Below are 15,194 nucleotides of genomic sequence, written 5' to 3'. Positions count from 1 at the left end.
ATTTTGAAGCCTGTTGAATCCAAATTGTCGTGGGCAAGTGAAACAACAGCAGGTGGTGATGTGACAAACTGTGACATGCATACCTGAGTGTCTCTCTCACCCTGCGGATCACGGAGACCCTCCTGCCCTGGTGTCCCATCCAGGAGGTCACACGCCCACCACCCACTCATCAGTCCTCTTCGTCAGTCCAGTTTCCCGTGGTTCCCACCTGCGGATGGCTGGGCAAAGGCAGACTCAGCCTTGACCTCCCTCATTTCCCTGCTGTAAATAACATCCTGAATAACTACACATCAGGCCACTGCTTCGTTTTCCAGTGATGGTTTTTGGGTGAGGGGGGCAATTTTGCTTTTTGACAAATACAAAAAGAGAATAAGAGTCCCACCTTAAAATTACTGACTTTGTACCAGGACTAGGCCAAATGCTTAAAATACATGATCCCATGAACTTCTCATATAGCTTTGGTGGGGAAGATGCTGACTTCCTATCAGACAGACGAGGAGCCCAGGCTCAGGAAGGTCAGCGTGCTCAGGACACAGGGGCCGAGTTGGGGGGGGAGGGGGGAGTGGGTGGGGTGAAGCCCCCCAAGCCCACGCCCTCGACCACTTCATCATTCAGCCTCCGCAAGGAATGTGTGCTATTCTTGTGAGGGAAGGAAATTGTCCTTCTTTTCAAACTTTTTTTAAGGAAAGCACTCACGAGTGCTTTTTTGGGTCTTTCTTCTAATTTTGTGCTCTTTTTTTCATTGAGTATATGGCTTTCAGAGGTGATTTGTGATACTGGTAGCACATTTTATAAAGCTTCTTATGATTAAGTTCTAAACGCTGCCAAAGTAACACCTAGAAGTGGCTCCTGCCCTGCCCGGTCCTTGCTCTGTCCTGCAAGGGTGCAGAGCAAGTGCGCCTGCATTTGGGTCCACAGGGGCCGTTCCGGCCCATGGGATGGCAGACAAGAGGGGCACAGGGCACCCTGAACAGGGACGTAGGTGACTGGGCACCAAAGCTTCCGCTTTTATTCTAGAAAACAGTCGTAGACACGTGTCAGCAGGACCCACATTTCTACCCATCGTCAAGACTTCCAACCCTTTCTGTCTCAACTTACACTAAGATGCTCCCAATATGAAATTTTCATGGAAACTGCCTTCAGCATAGTAAGTACAGGTCATTTATCTGATCAAAGAATGTCAACAGCAAGTACAGTGTCATTCGTGTGGTGACAAATTGTACCTGTGCTTCCAGGAAGAAGGGGACCCTGCTGGGCTCGGAGTGGAGGGAGCGGGTCTTGGGGATGCACCCGTGTTTGATGCACGGCTCCCGGGAGCGTCACTCCATCCTTCCAGACATAGATGCAGATTATACCTAATAAAGTGATTGTCAGTAATTGCTGCTTCCCCTCTCCTGCGTGTTCGGCGAGTGCAGGATGCGAGAACAGGCCCTCGTGAAGGAGGTTCGCGGTAAGTTCTGAGCTTGCAGACGCCGGATGCAGCACTGCTAATCGCCCCTGGCCTCAGACGTGTGGTGTCAGTTATGGAATCGGAGGTGCAGCTGAGGCAGAGGTCGGCTGGGCGGGGTGAGAAAGGCAGCCTTCCAGACACCCTCAAGATCTTCACAGCAGCCCTCACACGCTGGAGTCTCGCAGAAGGGGCGGGGACGCGCTCGCCTTCCCGCGACCATGGCTGGAAAACACAGGCGGCCTTGGGTTATGAAGGCGACGTCAGGTGTCTACAGTGTGTTGGGTACAACAGCTCATAATGAAGTGGGAGGGCCGTTCATTCCACAGAGTCTGTTGAGAGCCCAGCGGTGGAGGGGCCGTGACCGAGACGCCCATGGTGTAGCTGGTGACAAGCAGGAGATGACCGGGGCGGGGCAGGGGGGTAGTGGCCGCTGCGGGGGGGATTGCCACCCACCAGCCCAGGGCCAGGCGGGGAGCCTCGTCCTAGGAAAAGGGCCCACGTCGGGACACCAGCGGGCCGCTGGGGACGTGGACGGGGCGTGTCAGCCGTGGTGCACCCCAAGCCGCTCCCGTCACCTGGTCCTGCAGACAGCGCCCCTGCCCGGCCAGCTGCGGGAGGTGAGCCGAGATGGGCCTGGAGGAGGGGCTGGCTCCGGCATCTGGACGCCTGCACTTACCACTCCCAGGCCAGGCCCGGTCCAGGGAGCGTCCACAGTGCATCTCTTCATCGAACCTTCAGCCTGTTTTCCAGACGGGGACCCTGAACCTCGGGGACCTGACCGCCCGCTGGGGGCCGTGGGGAGGGTGTGAGGATTTAGCTTCGCAAGGTGAGCGCTTGCAGGGATCCCACGGGGCAACGCGCTGGCCTAACCCCGCTGTGCTGTGCGAGTAAAAACCGACAAGGTGGTAGGTTTTACGTTGTGTGTTTTTGGCCTCAGTAGAAACCAGACGAGCAGGACTCACCCAGCGGGGGCTTCCCACGCGGCGCACGGTGTGCGCGACGGTGGCTTAGCCTCTGTCTCCCTCCTGTCCCCTACGACTTCCTGGAACCACAGGGCTGGGGGCCGGTTACTGTTTTATATAATAAAGTTTTATTAGAATCACATAGAGAGGTCATTGGCTAAATGAGCAGATATACACATCATTTGCAACAAGATTTAAAATAAAAAGGGACCCAGGTGAAAGGAAAATCAAAACAGAGTTGGTGTCGCTCAGAGAGTGTCTAGAAAGGAACTGGGAGGTCATGGAGGGTGACTTGTGCATGTCCCAGCCGAGGGGATCTGACCTGTTGACCTGATGAAGTCATCCAGAACCCCTGCCGGAAACGGGGTGTACTTATCAGACCCCCTATCCTAAAACAACTTGTGATTCCTTAAGGCAAAATATTTCCCGAGTCAAGTCAGGGTCAGGCACAATTCTCTCCAGGCAGCTGGTAACAACCTCGTGGCTTTTTGTCTTTCACAAGCCCATGACTCTTCCTCTTCCTTGAAACACTCTCGGGGTTACCCTGAATCTGCATCTCCCGAATTGCCATTATTAACATAACTAAGCCCTCTTGTGATGTGCAGCCCAATCCGGGGCAGCAAAGGCAAAGACAAAGACCTCCCATTCCTGCTTGCCCCCCGCCACCCCCCAGCCCCGTGGACACAAGATTCCCGCGCCGCTGGCCTCACCTCATCCGTTGACTCTGGGTCTGGAGAGGTGCCCGCTGACAACACAGGGCACAAATACCCCGAAGGAGCCCTCTTCTGTCTGACAGTTTCCCGGCTCCTGGGAGATGGGGTACGTCACCAAATGCCCCAAGGTCACGCGGACAAGGTAAGGACGCCGCCCCCCGCCCTGGGAGCGTTCAGGTCCCTGCGTTTGTCAATCGGAGGAGGTGGTCAGGGGTGAGTCGTCCTGTGCTGGACGGGGCAGGAGTTGTGAGCTTGTGGGGAGAGGAAGGTGCCCACACTCCGCCCCTGCCGCGTGTCTGATGTCTTGGTTTGTTGCTTGTTTTCTGTTTGGGGCTGGGAGTTACTAACGGTGCGGTATGATGCGGTTGGGGCAGGGGCTCCTAAGTGTCCATCGATGGTGAATGGATAAAGACAAGATGGTCTAACTCAACCTTCAAAAAGAAGGAAAGCCTGCCATTTGCAACAATGTGGAACGGCCTCCTTGAGGGTTGGTGCTAAGTGTGATACACCAGGCGAAGGCAAACACTGCAGGGTCCTACCTAGCACCACCACCCTCGGACACGTGCCTTTATGAACACCTCCAGTTGGCCCTAAACCCAAAGGCTGAGCTGAGGTTAGAAGCCCTGGCAGTCAGGGGCAGGTAGAGCTTGGGTTTCCTTTACTTCAGTGGTGAGAGGCAGGCCATTTCTTCCTCCAAATCTGGCACAAATGGAAAGACCTGGCAATATCTACTGTAGCCCCTCTGCTATAAGGTAGAGTTACAAAATCCACTACCAGCCTTTTCTTCTCCTATTAGTCTAAGAAAAATCTGGAAGGTACATACACTTTAATCTCTTCCTCCACAGATATGTGTGTATATATAAATATAGAGTAATTTCATTTTATATGCTACTCTTAATGGAAGCACTATTTTTACAAAATGAGCAGACTGATTTCCATTTTTCCAAAATAAGATATTTTATACAAATCATATATATTATTCCATGTATATATTCTGTATATAAAGTGTTATATACAGAATTCTCCATACAGAATTTTCTGAACATAAAATTATAATATGGTGGTACTTGGTATTATACCCTCTCTTCTGAATTTTCAAGAGAATTTTACATCATTATTGAGAACATCCTATACAGTATCTTGTGGGCTTCCACAGTTTGCAATAAATATGCTCAATATGAACAATTTCATTTTAAGAATTTTGAAGTGATTAGCTTCACCTGCCTGAAGTGGTAGAGACAAAAATGAAACTTCAACAAAAGAATAAACTTCTTCTAGAGCCACTTTTAGACTTTCCACTTCTGTCATTATTATTATTATCTGTTACTGAAGTATAGTTGATTTACAATATCGTGTTAGTTTCAGGTGTACAGCCCAGCAGCACAGTTTTATGTATACTGAGTATAGTCCCCTGTGCTATACACTAGGTCCTTGTTGGTTACCTATTTTATATACAGTATAGTAGTATGTATATGTTAATCCCAACCTCCTGATTTATCTCTCCCCCCCACCCCCCTTTCCCCTTTGGTGATCATAAGTTTGTTTTCCATGTCTGTGACTCTCTTTCTGTTTTGGAAATAAATTCATTTGTATCTTTTTTTTCTTTTTTTTTAGATTCCACATATGAGCGATATCATATGATGTTTGTCTGGCTTACTTCACTTAGTATGATAATCTCTAGGTCCATCCATGTTGCTGCAAATGGCACTATTTTATTCCTTTTTATGGCTGAGTAATATTCTATTGTGTGTGTGTGTGTATATATATATATATATATATATATATACACACACCACATCTTTATCCATTCATCTGTCAGTGGACATTTAGGTTGCTTCCATGTCTTGGCTATTGTAAATAATGCTGTAATGAACATTGGGGTGCATATATCTTTCCAAATTATGGTCTTCTCCAGATATATGCCCAGGAGTGTGATTGCAGGATCATACGGTAGCTCTATTTTTAGTTTTTTAAGGAACCTCCATACCGTTCTCCATATTGGCTGAACAATTACATTCCCACCAACAGTGTAGGAGGGTTCCCTTTTCTTCACACCCTCTTCAGCATTTGTTTTTTGTAGACTTTTTAATGACGGCCATTCTGACCCCTGTGAGGTGGTATCTCATTGTAGTTTTGATTTGCATTTCTCTAATAATTAGCAATTTTGAGCATCTTTCCATGTGACTTTTGGCCATCTGTATGTCTTCTTTGGAGAAATGTCTATTTAGATCTTCTGCCTATTTTTTTGATTGGGTTGTTCCACTTCTTATCATTATTGAGACTATGGTATTGTGCCTAGAAAGATTCTCAAGCATTAAAATGAAAGGTAGAAAGACCTTGTCAGCCACAGAGCTGTTGATACAGAACAGCCTTATTGATTCCAAATCCCAACCAACTGTAACGAGACTCCAAAGAGTAAAGCTTGTTTCCAGTTTATTTATTCTTTAGCTAACCCTTTGAAACTCTCCATGAGAAGCTATTAATTGCATTTTTTCCCATTTTGATAGAATAGTTGAAACATCTATGGTTCATTACAAAGCAGTAATTGAATGAGTAGTTTAAAGGAAACTATGAACCGTCTAAATACATTGATCTAAATGTACTTCAGCTGGATCCTAAATAGCCAGGAGTTCTTTTTCAAGTTATCGGTTTTCTAGGGAATGGCTGAAGTTTCAGGTGCCGAATAAATGCCATGTATACACGCACCCACTCACACACATGCACGCACACATGCTCACACACACATTTTTGTGGTTGACTTAAATTCTTCCTTCAGAATATGAGAAGCTAGAATAAATGACTGCACAAAAATATATTCGTTTTAAATTATGAACTAGCTATAATTAATGTGAGAGCATTGTGTGGTGAATTGAATAAAAACCTTATTCTGTTGGAGTTACATTTTTCTCCTTTATAAGAAATTAAGGCATCATAAATCTGGAGGGTACTTAATCTTTCCCCTTTAAAATATATTTTTATTCAAGGAATGAAACATGATGTTGGAAATCTTGTGTTTTGGTCCACGTTGGGATCTTCCGAATCCAGGTATATGTTAGAGGGGGTGGGAGTGAAGATTATTTTTGTTTAACTTCCCATCTTCCATCCCCTACCTGTACAGAGAAAGAATGCATTTCTCTAGAGGGAGAGTTCCATGAGAGCAAAGCAAAGAAAGTATCTGGAAGAAATCATAAATGCTAAAATTGGCCTATAAAAGATATATTTAAAGGCGGATTTTTTACAAGATTCATATTTTATGGAAGTCTTTTTTTAAAAACTGTGCATTACAATAGCAGTCTTTGAACTTTTTTGCTCATTGACTCCCTAGAATTTTGTAGAAGTATGTATTCCTTCACACATTTTGTACTGATAGTTCAAAGTTTTCATTATAAGTGTAAATAGTTTACAACTGATGCATTTTTGGCATTTAGTAAGTATTTACATTTAAAAAACAGAACTGTGACATCACTCTTTCAAATGTATCAAATGGCATTTAAATTCCATGATTCGATACCCAGTCATCCGTTTTTAAAAATACATAAGGAAGCTCTTCTTCGATATTTGAAAATTTGTCATTTTGCTAAAGTATAATTTTCGAGAGGTAAAACAACTCTCGTGCAGATACATAATAAAGATGGGCCAGAATTTTTATTCAGCTTATTAAGAGGGAAGATACAGTGAGTCAGATATTGAGATCCGCTCAAAGAGTATTGCAGGACCGAGGTATTTAGAGGCGATTTAACATAGGAATGTTAGGGTAAGACTGCTGGGTTATACACAAAACTGGCTAACAGCCTATAGGACAATAAAGTATATCCTTCAGGGTTGTCAGTTGTTGAGAGTGGTGATCTAGCTGGACACTCAAGACCCACATGCTATTGTGGCAACAGGCACTGGCCACCAGCTTCATTCACCACAGGGGGAACCTGCAGGGACCGGGTGTGCAGGGGCGCCGCCGGACGGAGGAGGGAAGGCGGGTCGGCCCCGCGCGGCGTCCAGGTTGCGCACTGCGCTAAGGAGGTGGGCCGGGCTCCGGTGCGCTGGGGTCCCAGGGGTGTGCGGCAAGGCCCTCGGTGCCCTGCACCTGGCTCTCAGGGAAGTACCCACGGGCGGGGGCACACCGGCGGACCAACACCCGCCGCACTTCTTACTAGAAAGCGCTGCGGCTCATGCGGGCTCAGCACAGTCCGGCCAGCGGCGCATGCGCGCACGCACCCCCCCTGCGCGGTACTACGCGGCCGCCGCTCTTTCCCTCGCCGCGCGGTGACGTCACCGGTGGCCGACGCGTGGGGAGCCGGGCCTCCGAACGCCACCGCGTCCCACTCGCGCCCTCGCCGCAGGTAACGTCACCGGTCCCCGACGCGCGGAGGGCGGGGCCTCGGGTGTCTCCGCCTCCCGCACAGCACCATCGCTGACGGTGTTGTCATCGGGCCGCGACACGTGGTGACGCCATCAGGCCTCGACGCACGGTGAAGGGGCAGGGCGCGCGGGCGGAGCCTCAGCGGGGTCGGAGCTGAGAGGAGAGGGCGGGGAAAGGCGGCGAACAGAGGGGGATCCGGGAGGGGCGGGAAGGTGGCGGCCAGAACATGGCGGAACAGATCCCTCTGTGCCCGGTGCGCAGCGCGGCGGCCGCGGCCAACTGCAAACGCGCGGCCTACTTCAGCGCGGCGGGGCCCGGGCCGGGGGCCGAGCGGCCCAGCAGGTAACGGCGGTGCCGCCCCACCCTTCCGCCCAGGCGCCCCTCCCCGCCCGGCCCGGTGGGGTCCACCCAGGGCGGCCGGCTCCGGAGCCCCGCGGGTGCGCCTGAGCCGGGGAGGGCGTCCACGCTCCGGGAGGGGCCCGGGCGCTGCCACGACCCTGGTGCGCGCCGGCGCCGGGCTGAGCGCAGAGGAGGAAGAGCCTCGGGTTCGGGGGGCTGCTCCCTCAAGTAGCACGGGCACCGCAGGTCCCATGGCACCCATCACGCAGTTGTTAGTTTCCGAGACCCGTATTGTGTCACCGGAGAAATCGCGAAGATGGCAGATAGAACTTCCAGTTAGTTTTAGAAATACAGACCTTGTCGGGAATCACTTTCACAAGTGTAAACAGCAAGTGAAGACATTTCAGTTTGTTTACTAAGGGCACGTTTTACTTGAACGTGTACAAAGTACTTTGTGTTGACAAGAATTTTTGCTCTTAAGAATGGGAAACGGAGATTCAGAAAGGTTAAATTGTTAGAGTTAGTAAGTGGTAGAATTAAACAGTGCAGACCTTTGATTTAAAATGGAAGTCTCATACCCTAGTTGGTTTTAGTTCGTAACTTATTTCTTACCCAAAGGGAAGAATACTACACTTATAAATGATAGAGTGGTTAGAAAAAGAAACTCATAGGAAGGGGAGATAATGTCCTTCAGAGTTGTTAAAATTTTATTCCTGAGCAATTGTAGAAGCAATCAGCCTTTAGTACATAGAGGGAAAAAGTACAGGTTTCAATAGCCAGTTGCTTCAGGATTCCAATTTTAGAACAGTTTTTGGTTTGGGCTATTTGAGAGGCTGTAACATGTAGTCAAAAGAGTACATATTATGCTGTTACAGAGCTGAATTGAATCTTGGTTCATTTCCGTATTAGCTAGCTGTTTGATCTTAGGTAACCATAAGCCCTAATTTCCTCTTTTTTACAGAGGCGGGGGGCAGTATTTTTCCTCATAGAATTGTTGAGGGTTACAGGAGAAGCTAGTAAGGTGCCCATTTTTAGTGTTTGGCCCTGAAGTGGAGAAGTATCGTTTTCTTTCTTCCCTGATATTACCTGGAAGAGTAATTGCTTAGGTAATCTTCTAAGTGGTTGATTTTAGGAGATATTATTTGAAAACGTGCCACCTATTTCACAATAGGTTTCCATCAAAGTTCGCATCTGTGAGTTTTTGCCTTATATATGTTAAGGCTCAGTCATTTGGTAAATATACATTTAGGATCTCTGTGTCTTCAGGGTGGAAACTTATTTTATTGTCAGGAAATATTTCTCTTTTTGTCTCTGGCAATTTTTTTTTTACTCTGGAGTCTACTTTAGTAGACTGGTGTAGCCACATCTGCTTTTTGTGGATAAATGTTTGCATGGTGTTAGCATTCAACCTATCTAAGTTGTTGAAGTGAGTTTCTGTTGGATCATGTTTCTCCATTATTCAATCCGTCAATCTCTGTCTTTTGATTGGTATATTTAGGCCATTACATTTCAGGTAATTATTGATACATTAGAGTTTTTTATTAAGATTTTTTTTTTTTTGATGTGGACCATTTTTAAAGTCTTTACTGAATTTGTTACAATATTGCTTCTGTTTTATGTTTTGGTTTTTCGGCCCTGAGGCATGTCGGATCTTGGCTCCTGACCAGAGATCGAGGCCGTACCCCCTGCATTGGAAGGCAAAGTCTTAACCACTGGACAACCAAGGAAGCAAGGAAGTCCCTGATACATTAGAGTTTAAGTGTGCCACTTTATTAATCTGTTTTGTGTTTCTTCAGATTCTCATTCTTCTGTTTCTCTTCTTACTTTCCTTTTACTTGAACGCTCTTTTGGTATCACTACAGTGTTTTTTGGTGTAGGTCTTTGTATAGTTTTTGTAGTGTTTGCTCTGGGTATTACGGTATATGTGTGTGACTTACCACCGTAGTGTATTGGTATCAGTATTTTACTATGTGGAAACCTCATTTTGGTTCCTTTACCTCCCTTCTCCCCCCTGCAATTTAAATATCATGTCCTGAGTATCAGATGGTGTTATACTTTTTGTTTAAATCATCAAATATGGTTTATAAAACTTGTGATGATAAGGATAGGTTATTGTATTTACCCATATTTTTGCTCTTTTTGTTCTTCCTTCCTGATGTTCCAGGATTCTCTCTTATTTTATTTCCTTTCTATTTCAAGACCTTCCTATAGCCCGTCTTGAGATTTCATCTTAGAATGTCTTTATTTCTCCTTTATTCCTGAAAGGTAGTTTTATTGGGTATAGAATTCCTGGTTGACACTTCTTTTCTTTGTACTTGGAAACTATTGTTCCACTTTCTTCCAGCCTTCATAGTTTCTGATTAGAAGTCCACTGTCATTCAAATTGGTGTTCCCCATAGGTAATGCATCATTTATGTCTGGCTGCTTTCATGTTTTGATGTTTGTTGGTATGATTTCTTTGGGTTTAACTAGTTTGGTAGTCACTGAGCTTCTTGAGTCTGTTGTATTTTGTTTCCCCAAATTTAGGGAGTTTTTAGCCATTATTTCTTCAAGTCCTCTTTCATTTCCACCCCTTTCTCCTCTTCTTTCTGGACTCCAGTGATACAAATGCTGGATCTTTTGTTAGTTTTACGTAATTCCTTTAGGCTCTTTTTTTCCCCAGTTTCTTTTCTCTGTGTTGTTCAGGCTGTGTAAATTCTATTTACTTGTTCTCAAGTTCCCTAATTCTGTCCTCTGTCATTTTCACTCTACTGTAGATCCCATCCAGTGAAGTTGTGTTTCTGCTATTGTATTTTTAAGTTTTATAATTTCTCTTTGTTTCAAGAGAATTTGAAATTGATTGTTGAAGCATATTTATGTTCGGTGCTTGAAATGCTTGGTACATAATTCCAGTATCTGAGTTAATCTTAGTTTTGGTGTCACTTGATTGTCTTTTCTAATTCACACTGTCAGTGTTTTGGTTCTTTGTATGATGAATGGTTTTTGATTGTTTCCTGGATATTTCGTCTATTATATTAGGAGAATGTGGGCCGTATTTATATCTTTTATTTTAGCAGACGATCACCGTGTTTAGATTTAGCACATAGGTCCTGGCCTACCTTTGTCGGCTATGGTTCCAATGACAGTTTAATTCTCAGGGTTGTGATTTTTGCTGTGCTTGGTTTATGTGGTGCTCCTGGAGCTCGTACTTGTCTCTGCTTATGCTGCTGAGGAAAAGAAGGGATTTCCCTAGGCCCAGTGTCTTTTGGTGAGAGGTGGTGGTGTCATCCCATGTGGATGGCGAGGCTGTGTCGGCTGGGCAGTGGCTGTGGACGTACCCTCTCCATACGTGCCCACTGACTTCCCTGGTGTGTCTTGGTAGGAGAGGAGACTCAGCACCACTGTGGCCAGGAGGCTTTCTGTGCCCAAATCCTTTTTGCTGGTGCCCCTGGCTGCTCTGGGATCTTGGGGAAGAGGAGAGGCCATGGAGAGAAGCCATTTCCTGAGCTGGCTGCTTCAGTCGTGGGGTTGCACTTGTTGGTGCTGCTGGCCGCCCCCCACCCCGCTGAGAGAGGGGTGCCTCAGGCTCATGGGGACACGGAGGCTTCCTGAGGCCTCTAACCTCTTGTTGTGGCAGGGGCCCTAACTGGTGCCACCTGGATGCCCTCGTGTCCCTGGGTGGGATAGGGGAGTTTCAGGCCCGTGGGAAAGGATGCCAATTCCCATGGCTACTTGTCAATCTTATCTTGCTGGTGGTGGTGGACTCTTATTCTGCCAGGGGAGTAATGGCCTTCCTGGGCTGCCTTTTCTTGCTAGGTTGGGAGTTAGGCAATGCTGGGCCTGTGTCCTTCCTTTTGTCCGGTGGGGGCATGTAAGACGTCCTGCCACTGTGTTCCTCCAGTTCTGCATCCCAGATCAGCCCAGCTCTCTTCCTCTCACTGCTGCCTTCTTCCTGCTTTCCAGAGCTCTCCTGTGGTTGGCTCTTGCTTTATTTCCAAGGTTTATAGTTGTACTTAGGTGAGGGGAGCAGGGAGAAATGGATTGTGGCTGGAAGTTGTGCTTCTACATTATTTTGTGAAGTTTGGCTTTGGTTGTATTTTATCATGGTAACATTTACGTATAGTTTAAAAAGTTAATTGGTGGTAAAAAGGCTTATGATAAGATACTGTGGCTCACTACCCCTCTTCTTCATTCTCCTTTATCCCAGCCTCTCATCCCACAGGCAGTTACTTTGGACTCTTCTAGCTGTTTCTTCTGGCATTTACACATCTCCATTATTTCAGTGGCGTTATTCCTGACTTGGTCAGCATCTGAAATGACTACTTCTGAAGGCTTCCTTGATCTCAACCCCAGCCAGGATAAAATGGCATGCTCCTGCCAGGCTCCTGTAGGACTCTGTTTCCCCTCGTACCACAGATCGCACTTGACTATAACTGCTTCTCTTCTCGTTAGACTTTAAATTCCGTGAATAGAGTGGCAGTGATGGTCAGGTTTTACCCCTGTTACCTGGCCCCACGAGATGAGTAGGAAAATGTTCCCTTCTCTTTTACTTTCTGGCCCCGTGAGATGCATAGGGAAATGTTCCCTTCTCTTTTGCTTTCTGGAAGACATTGTGTAAAGTTGGTGTTACTTCTTTAAATGTTTGCTATTTTCCAGTGAAACCATCTGGACGTGGAGATTTCTTTTTCGGGTGTTTTGATTTAAAATTCAGTTTCTTTAATAGTTATTGAGCTATTCAAATGATCTATTTCATATTTGGTGAGTTTTGATAGTTTGTGCCCCATGACCAATTGGTTTGTTTCAGGTAAGTTGCCGTATTTATGTGTGTAGAGTTGTTTGTAGTAGTCCTGTATTTCCCTTTTGATGTTGTTTCATTCAGGTGTTGGTGGTTTGTGCCTTCACTTCTATTTGTTGGTCATTCTTGCTAGAGGTTTGATCTTTTCAAAGATCCATCTTTATTTTACTTATTTTTTCTATCGTTTTCTTTCTTTCAACTTCATTAATTTCTGCTCTTTATTTTTTCCTTCCATTGCTTACATTAGGTTTATTTTTCTCTTCTTTTCATTTCTTAAGGTGAGAGCTTGGATTATTGATTAGAGAGTTCTTTTTTCGTGTAAATGTTTAGTGCTGTAAATTTCCCTCTTGGTACTGACTTATCTGTGTCCAGCAAATTCTGGTATTTTGATTTTCTCTGAGACATCCTCTCTGACCCATGGATTATTTAGAAGTGTGTTTGGAAAATTTACTGTTATCTTCCTGTTACTAATATCTCGTGTGATTCCTTTGTGATCAAAGAACACACTTTGTGTGATTTCAATTATTCTAAATTTGGTGCAGTTTGTGACTGAGGATGTGGTCTGCATCGGTAAGAATTCCTGGGGCTCTTGAAAAGAAAGTGTATGGTGTTGTTGTTGGGTGAAATGTTCTGAAATGTGATTAGATCTCGTTAGTTAATGGTGTTGAGTTCTTCTCTCCTTATACTGGTTTACTGTCTAGTTGTTGAGGGTGGATAGTTGAAGTCTCTTGAGTGTAATCATGGACTTGGCTATTTCTCCTTTTAGTTTTATCAATTTTTGCTTCACATATTTTGCAGGTCTATTGTTCGGTGCATTCGCGTTTGGGATTGCTTTGTGTTCTTGATGGACTGACACTTTTATCCTTACGTAATTTCCCTGTCTGTCTCTAGTAATTTTATTGCTCTGAAGTTTACTTTAACTGACATTAATATAGCCACTTTTGCTTTCTTTTGATTTATGTTGGCCTGGTGTATAATTTTCCATCCTTTTAAATTCAACCTACTTATATTTAAAGTGAGTTTCTTTTAGTCTGTATATGGTTGGTTTATATTTTTTATCCACTCTGCTGATCTGTGTCTTAGAGTTGATGTATTTAGAACATTTACATTCTTTGTAGTGATGGTTAGTTAGTGCTTACGTCTGCCATTTTACTTTTTGTTTTCTGTGTTTTTTGTTTCTCTGTTTTCTTTTTCCTGCTTTCTTGCGAGTTACTTTGAACACTTTTTAGAATTCCATTTTGATTTACTTATGGTGTTTTATGTTGGATCTTCTCTTTGTATAAATACTGTTTAGCAGTTTAGCAGTTCTAGATATTATATTATACAGACATAACTCATCACAGTATACTTGTGTTGATATTTTATCGATTTGAGTAAAGTGTATAATCCTTACCTTACATCCTTTTATTCTCCCCTGTTGGTAATGTAATTATGGGCATACCTTGTTTTATTGTGCTTTGCATTATTGTGTTTTTTACAAATTGAAGGTTTGTGGCAACCCTGCATTGTTAGATGATGGTTAGCATTTTTAAGTAATAAAGTATTTTTCAATTAAGGCACGTATTTTTTTTTTTTTTTTACACATAATGCTGTTGCACACTTAATAGACTACAGTACATTGTAAACATAACTTTTATAGGCACCAGAAGACCAAAAATTCATGTGACTCAGTTTATTGCCGTATTTGCTTTATTGCAGTGGTCTGGAACTGAACCCACAATAACTCTGAGGTATGCTTGTGTCTTGTAAAATTATATGTAAATTTTACATATGTAAAAGTACTTAAATATTTCCCTTACATACAATTAGAATTGCACATCAGAGAGTGTTATAATTTTTGCTTCATCTCTCAAACATAATTTAGAAAACTCAAGAGGAGATGGATGATCTATTATACTGACCCATATTTTTGCTATTTCTGTTGTTCTTTTATTTCCTGATGTACCAAAATTCTTTTATTGTTTCCATTCTGTTTTAAGAATTCCTTAGCTATACTTTGAGGGTAGGTCTGCTGGAAACAAATCTTTTAGTTTTACTTCATCTGAGGATGTCTTATTTCCCCTTCATTCCTAAAGGATATTTTCACCAGATATACAGTTTGGGGTCGAGCACTTGAAAAATGTTATGTCACTTCTTTTTGGCCTGCATGATTCTTGATGAGAAATCTGATGTCATTGGAATGATTTTTCCTTTGTAGGTAAGATATCATCATTTCTCACTACTTTCAAACTTTGTCTTGAGTTTTCAGTAGTTTGATTATTATGGGCCTTAGCATAGATTTCTTTGAGTTTATACTGTTTCACTTAGTTTCTTGAATCTTTTGTCAAATAGACGTTTTTCAGCCTTTATTTGTTTGAATACTTATGTTTGGGACCTTCTTTTTTCTCTTCTTCTGATATTCTAGTGACACCTTGTGAGATCTTTTCTTTTAGTCCCATATGGTCCTGAGTTCTGTTCATTTGCTTTAAGTCTGTTTTCTGTTCAGATTGGGTGATTTCTGTTGTTCTGTCTTCAAGTTCATTGATTTTTCCTCTGTCTCCTTCATTCTGCTGCTGAACCTGTCCATTCAGTTTTTAAGTCTCTGCTATTTTTTTTTTCT

The 15,194-nt window shown here is 44.2% G+C and overlaps 1 protein-coding gene across 12 annotated transcripts in view; it reads left to right on the top strand.

The window, feature by feature from the left end:
• Positions 1-4,915: 4,915 nt before the first annotated feature.
• The window catches only part of ATP9B (ATPase phospholipid transporting 9B (putative)), a 225,459-nt gene continuing 215,180 nt past the window's right edge, over positions 4,916-15,194 (top strand). For 3 of the 12 annotated variants that reach the window (XM_082418501.1, XM_082418497.1, XM_082418498.1), the window contains exon 1: positions 7,627-7,824. In XM_082418501.1, coding sequence (XP_082274627.1) covers positions 7,709-7,824 — 116 coding nt within the window. In that variant the 5' untranslated portion in view covers positions 7,627-7,708. Of the gene's footprint in view, positions 7,463-7,625; positions 7,825-7,931; positions 14,793-15,194 lie in introns of those variants that run through there. The other 9 variants (XM_082418505.1, XM_082418504.1, XM_082418503.1 and 6 more) reach the window with 7 other exon arrangements.

The sequence above is a fragment of the Balaenoptera physalus genome, assembly GCF_965194825.1.
Source record: "Balaenoptera physalus genome assembly, chromosome: 12".
In the NCBI taxonomy this organism is placed as follows: domain Eukaryota; kingdom Metazoa; phylum Chordata; class Mammalia; order Artiodactyla; family Balaenopteridae; genus Balaenoptera; species Balaenoptera physalus.
Note: the sequence above shows the minus strand (reverse complement) of the source record. Positions and strands in the feature narration are given on the sequence as shown.